Source organism: Octodon degus, unplaced genomic scaffold (genome assembly GCF_000260255.1).
Source record: "Octodon degus isolate 3935 unplaced genomic scaffold, OctDeg1.0 scaffold00306, whole genome shotgun sequence".
In the NCBI taxonomy this organism is placed as follows: domain Eukaryota; kingdom Metazoa; phylum Chordata; class Mammalia; order Rodentia; family Octodontidae; genus Octodon; species Octodon degus.
Window position 1 is genome coordinate 1093696 of NW_004524882.1, and position 7199 is coordinate 1100894.

General features: G+C 41.0%; 1 protein-coding gene across 3 annotated transcripts in view; it reads right to left on the reverse strand.

Moving 5' to 3' along the window:
• The window catches only part of Nox4 (NADPH oxidase 4), a 157105-nt gene that overhangs the window by 102820 nt on the left and 47086 nt on the right, over positions 1-7199 (reverse strand). For all 3 annotated transcript variants that reach the window (XM_023707702.1, XM_023707701.1, XM_004647436.2), the window contains exons 6-7: positions 4708-4735; positions 810-882 (exon numbers count right to left, since the gene is read on the reverse strand). In XM_023707702.1, coding sequence (XP_023563470.1) covers positions 810-882; positions 4708-4735 — 101 coding nt within the window. The remainder of the gene's footprint in view (positions 1-809; positions 883-4707; positions 4736-7199) is intronic.

The window sequence follows — 7199 nt, forward strand, 5'->3', positions numbered from 1 at the left end:
CTGCACCTCCGAGCTGCCACACGCAGGCTCATCTGAGGACAAAGTCAAGCAATTCTTTTCAAAGCACACATACGTTTGTGTCTCTTTCCCTTAAATCTCCCATCACAGAAATTAGAAGAATTGAAGCATTTTGAAAGTGAGAAAAAAAGTCCCAATTTTTTTTGGCTTTTGTTTTTTTGAAACCAAAAATTTGATCAGAAACATAAGACACTATAAATATTCTGAAAGGCAAAACTACCAGGAAAAGCACATTGAAGTATCCTTAATGGTGGATTTCCGGCCTTGTTGTTGGTGGCGTGGCTGTTTTACTTTTTGAGACAAGCTCTCTTCACGCGGTTCAGGCTGCCTCACACCCAGCTCCAGCCCGGGCGTCCCCGCCCTGGAGGGATGCACCGCGCCAGCCCCGAGTCCCGGGGCGCGCCCCACCGCGCCCCACACGCATGGCCGAGTCTTCTCCGGCGTTTTCCAAGCCCGTGAGGGCGCCGCTGGATTAAATCTTGTGCCCACAGATGCACACCACACTGCAAAATGATGATCGTGAAGAACTCTAACTTCCTTCACATTAAATGCAATCTCCGTACTCAGTTGTTTTCAAACCCAGAAGACTTGACTGACGCAAATACATTTTCGCATAAGCAAGAAGTAAGAGAAATGCTTCTACCTCAGCCTTATGTTACTCAGCACAGTCCAGTAACCAGTATACAGTTGGTTAAATACTTTGGCTCATCGAAACCTTTTCCCACGCATGAAAGGACATCTGAATATCATGGGCTAGTGAAAGCACCAGCAAGCACCTCCCAACCGCGTACCTTATCGCATACGTCGAGGCTGTAGTCATTAGGAAGAGCACCACGACCATGCAGACTCCCGTCAGCCCGGGCACTGGAAATGCACACGAGAACTTTAAGCTTAGAGCATACTGAGAAAAAAAATTCAAACAATTAACTTAAGATACAAAGTAATATGCTGTTCTGTGGGAAGCCAAATTCAAACAAGCCTTTTTAAAATCAGCGGAGTTTCAAAGTACTTCAGACAAGACAGATTCTTCTCTTCCCTTAATGGAAGTCTGCTGTAGTTCCCGAATAACCTAAGCAGAATGGTAGGCCTGCAATCAATTCTAAGGACACAAACTAAAAAAATGGTAGTAATTACTGTTGGGTGGGGTTGGGTTAACCTTCAGCAATGTGCTATTTCATTTTCTCCTCCATAATATTCAAAAATCCCAGGGCCGGGAGATGGCTCAGTGGAAAAAGTGTTTCCCTGGCAAGCGCAAGGGCGTGAGTTCAATCCCCGGTCCCCCCCCCTCAAAAAAAAATTCAAAAATCCCTTATTTTTCCTTTTATGGAAATAGTAACTCCATCAGCTTCAATAATCATGGGAGCCCTTCATTATTGGGAATATTTTAAAGAAAGCGTTTAAAGCTCAAGACATTTCTAGGTAAATGGATACACCTTGAGACCGTACTCCTAAGGGAAATAAATGAGACACACTTGTATAAATACCACATCGTTTCTCTGTGTGAGAAACAGGAAGTATAAATAAGGCCCAAAATGCATAACATTGTGAAGTAGAAGAAAATGTTCAAATGGGGAGGAGAACAAAGCAGGAATGGGAGGAAGGGAAAAGTGAAGAAAAAGAAAGAGGAAAAATGGAAACAAAGCTTTGTAATGGGGAAGAGGAGGAGATGTTGAAGGAAGAGGAGGAGAATGGGGAAAAGAATCAAGTTATACCATGTACAGGTACAAATTCTCTATGATGAGTGTGATCATAATGTGTATCTAAAGTGTAGTGATAAAATCTAAATTTGGGATAAAGTAAAAATAAAGAAAGAATAAATCTATAACTTTTTAAAAACAAGAAATAAAAATTGTATGTTTCATGAAAAAATCATTGTGCTGAGGTTTTAAAAATATAGCAAATAGATGTCTTAATGTGTTCTAAAGTCAGTGCTTCTCACATGGCATAGTTTATTTTAAAAAGTAAGAAAATATGCAAACATGTCAAAACTAATGTGCAAGGCTAGGGAGACGGCTCGGCAGTCTAAGCACTTGCCTGGCAAGTGCAAAGACCTGGTTCAATCCCTGACACCACGTGCCCGCAGAACCCTGGGCACACTGAGCCAACAACCAAAACCAGGCGTGGTGGCACACACCTGTAACCCCAGCACTGGGGTGGCTGAGACAGAAGGATCACTACGAGTCTGAGCTGTATAGCAAGACCCTGTACCAAATTGATAAATACATAAATAAATAAATAAGATTTTTAAAACTTTTAAAAGAAACTAATGTGGCAGTTTGCTGCAAATTTAGTATTAGTCTACCTAGTACTGCATATCCAAAATAAACAGCTGGTGCAATAGAGCTAAAACCACTAAAATCTCAACAGGATCCTTTCTTGCTATCATATTATTAAGAAATTAAATATCCTTTGCGTGTTACAGTTTTTACCCTGAAAACCACACAGGCAACAGTAAGCCATAAATGCCTGATTTTAAGAGACTCTTCAAACGGGACAAACATTAAGTCAGTTGGAACAATTCTTTCTGAAGAAGTACAGACATCTCTCACTTTTCTTCTTAAACTCAAGTCACTCATGGTAGATCCAAGTTGGTTCAGTGGACAACCAACACAGGTGTGCGCAACTAAGATTCTAGCCAGCTTAGAATCATTGGAAAATAACAATATTAGAACTCTCAGTAGAGTAGAAACTACTCCACTTATAAAGGGACACATGAAGAGTAACAGTCTCGCAATTCCTAGTACTTGAGCACTTCCTCTACTCCTTGTCCCAGTGCACAGATGCAGAGCCCCGTATACAGCCCCCAGCACAACATGCCCTTCTGTGCTACCCCAAGTCCAATCCCAGCTTTCCTGCAGGAGTAAAGGGTAAAGCACATTGCAAGGTCTCTCCCAGCAACACTCTAAAGTGGAACCAGGACATTGGCTGTGTAAATTACCATCTCTACTAACTCCAACGCCACTCGTGAGGCCTTCCCGGAAAAAATAAGGTAACAGAGCTGTGCAAGAAGTGGAAAAAACATCTACCAAATACTAAATTCAGAAGGATTTTTGGGTTGGTTTTTTTTTTTGGGGGGGGGGCGGGTGCTGGCTCAGGATGCCTTCAGGGCAGGTCTGGCAAACCTTGAGGTTCTGGGATTGAACCACAGCATGACTGCTTTGTTTAAGCAATCACTTAAACAGATGCGCTAATGGGCAGGTGCCCTCAAACACTAAGTTGTTTTCAGGTAGTTTAGTCACATAAGAAATCTTTTTAAATCTTTGTGAAATAGATTGTAAAGTATCTCAGTGTCCTAAGGCTTCAGTTAAGCTTTTGCAATAGAAAATAACAATACCAAGTCCTCTTAAATTCATTCATTCACAAGAACAAAAGAAAAACACTGATTCATACATAAGATTTTGTTTTTCTGCTTTTTTCTCCCATTTCTCATGCAGTTTTTGAGGCTTAAATAAAAGCATGTTTTTGATGAGAAAATCTGTAAGCAAAGTGAAACTGTCTTCCTGAAGTGAAAACTGAAATACTTGACAAGTGGTTAACAGTATAAATTTACAGGCAGAAGGAAAATGCATTTTGTAAGCCTAACCATGTAATTGTGACACAGAAGGCAAGCTCTGGAATTGTTGCTATTTTCCTTCATGAAACAGGCTCAAAAGGGAAATAACGAATCCGACAGGGTGATGCGCCGCCTGGTCATTAACAGGTTATTACAGCGGACATTTATCTCAACCACCCACTCACGCTCGTAGGTAAAATACGTGCTGAAATAGCCTCTTAACGTACAGTCTCTTTTTCATCTTGATTTTAAAAAGAAAATATGATGAAAAGAAAGAAGAATTTTAGAATTCTGTATTGCCAAAATTATGAGACGTTCAAATGTCTTTTAATAAGGCCGGCCAAATAGCTCAGCGGATGAGTTCCTGCAAGCTGGCGCAGGGGCCGGGGGTTCAATCCTGGGGCCAGCAGCACTGGCCCGCCCCCGGGGCGCACTGAGATGGCAATTGAGACGGGGCGTGGTGGCACGTGCCTACAATCCCAGCTCTTGGGAGGCTGTAAACAGGCGGATCACTAGGAGTCTGAGCTAATAGTGAGACCCTGAACACCCTGTAGGTCCTTCCCTAAAATATAATAATAATAATAAGGTGCTTTAATAAATTAATAACCTAGACTGAGATTTCACAAACAATAAGCCTGAGAGGGCAAAATAAATTACAAAGAAAAGGAAGACAATTCTAAAAAGGCTGATTTTAATGGCTTCCTCCTGTTATAGGTCTCAAAATCACAATGCCCGCCTAAATAACTAACCTGTGAGAAGCACACTGGTAGGGTATTGGCTGTTTCTTTCCGGCACCCTGACAGCAGAAATCACTCATGTGTGTTTCCTCCCACGGCTTCTGTCACCACAGTGCGCACAAGGCAGCCCCTTGCCAGGCAGGTGGCGCCTATCGATTTTCCCAGAAGAACATGTGACAGAGGTGATGGCTTGCTTGCACTCTCCGTCCACATGGCTCGACCTGTCTGCCTTGCCCCTCTGTGTTCCCCGAAACCTTTCGCCTGCACTGTTAGCACTTGTTCCATTCTGCCACCTTCCATGTGTTATAGTTTTGTGTGCTTCTCATTGCTACACAACTTGACAGTGTCTATTTTCAATGATCTTCTGGACTCCCTAAAAGAGAATGAATAACAACTTACCTGTTGTGAAGAGAAGTTTTCTAGGATCCTAAGAAAAAAGAAAATACCAATGGTATCAATTCCACATGAGGTTAGCAAGAACCAAGTTTTGAGCTTATAAGAAAGTTGTTTCCCCCAGTTTAAGTAGAAGATAATTAAGCTTCACACTGCTTCAGGAGATTACAGCAAGCATAAAATCCAATTCAGAACAGAGAACTGCATGCGTCGGGAGGCCTGGGTCTTAATCTTACCGAGCACTTACCAGACAGCAGCTATGGCCTGGAGTTCACAATTTATTATTTTGAGACCCAAACTTTTAGTTACGCTGTGAAAATATTACTATATACTATCTACGGAAAATGCCAACGTGCATCTTGAAGACAGTGAGAACTTAAGCTGATGGAGTATGCGTGGCTTTCCACACTGCATACGCAGTGCAAAGACAACTGAGAACTTCCTGTCTCAAATACAGAGGTGGCCTGGAGACTAGAAGGACAGGTTTCCACCACCTGGAATGTAGATCATTAATACTGCTATTATAAGATTATTTTAAATGATATCCCTTGTGCTATAGATGACGACAGTCGACTCTCTATCCAGTGCTAGAAAACTTAACTCAACCTTCAGTGTATATGGCTACTTAGACTTCCCCTTCAGGGTGCTTAAGGCTGCACAAGCTTTTTTATCTTGTTCATTTTGCTTTGCTTCCTGCAGTGTTGGGAATCAAACCCAGGGCCTTGCACCTGCTAAGGAAGTACTCTGTCACTGAGCTACAGGCCTGGCTACTTGCACAAGATTTGGGATTCCCTTCTTTATGGCCCTTTGAATCTGGAATTAGTCCAGGCTGTAATGTAAACAGCAAGGCATTCATGTGGTACAACTTCAGGAGTCTCAAATCAGGACCTGTCTTGGAATAGCTCCTCAACTGCCCTCAGTCACATGACTTGTCTTCCTGGTACTATCAAAACGGCCACACTGTGATCTAGACAAGCTCAACAGCTAAACAGCTTGTTAACGAAGAAGTGCAAAGAGAATTGGACAGAGTGGATATGCTATAAATATGAATAAATTATTATGAAAGCCCAGAGGGAGGATTTGTGCTACCAAGAGAAGATGGAATGTGAGTGTAAAGTGGCTTCACAGAGAGCAAAATGAGGCAGATTGAACCAGGCTACCAAAAATGCACACAGTCAGAAGCTGAAGAATCAGTTACTCCGGGCTAAGGAAAAACATAACACAAGAGTGAGACACACATGGCACGAGATCACCTACTTCAAAGATAATTCACAGAGTCCTGTATCTGTTTGTGTACACAGAAGGGTGCGCACACACACACACGCACTTCTATTTTCGTCCTGATTTACACATTGTTCCACACCTACTAGATACTAAATACATAAAGAAAAGGAGACAGAATATAGGGAATTACACAGGATGAGCAAAACGGAAGGTAGGAAGAAAAGGAAAATATAATAGATCTTAAAACAGTAAGTTGTCCTTTCATCCATCAGACTGGGGAGGAAAAAAGAGAGAAGACATAGAAATAGGTACTTGCATACACTGCTGTTCAGGGAATGCAAACTGTAGACACTGTACTGGGAAATAGTTTGCTGCTTTCCATGAAAGCTACAGAGGCACATTTCAAATCAAAATTCTGTGTGTCTCAAAAGAATACAAAGAAATTAACTAACTCAGCATCAACCTGAATAGCTCTAAAATAAGGAAAAAGCTAAAAATAAATTAGAACAAACATACGAAGAGAATGAGCTAGATCTAAACGTTCAATCACAGTAAACCTATATATTTATGGAAACAAACTACAGAAGAGTAAGTATTAGAAAATACCACTCAGAGGCTGGGGGGACAGCTCAATAGAATAAGTGCTTGCCTGGCAAGCACAAGGGCCTGAGTTCAATCCCCTGTTCTGCCAAAAAATAAAAAATAAAAAAAAATACCACTCAAATTTCTTAGAAGAAACATAAAATAATTTCTTTTTAAAATAATTTTATTGAGAAACAAATAACGATGAGTTTCAAAACCAATTAGTAGGACAGTTTTAATAATTGATACATTGCATAGTGTTGTCTTCGTAGCGATTATTCGTAGTGCAAGAGGCAGACATGATATCTTGTCCACAAACACTATTAGAACAAATCTTTCTATTCATTGAGAAACATAAAATAATTAACTGTAGTTTTGGGGAGAAAGCTTTCACTTTTAATTTCTCTTACTCAGTTTTAAAAAGTTTAAATGTCTGTCACTCAACATAAAATAAATTTAATGACTAAAATACCTAAAAGGACTAAAAATACTTGGAACATTTAAGAAAAGGTAGATTGTGTTAAAAATGATAAAATATTATAGGTATTGAAAATATCGGGCTGGCAAAAAAGCTCAGTGGATTAAAGCACCTGCAAGCAGGCACAGGGGCCAGGAGTTCGATCCCTGGGCCTCCTGGGCTGACCTCGCCCTGCAGGGCACACTGATACAGAAATTGACACTGGGTGTGATGG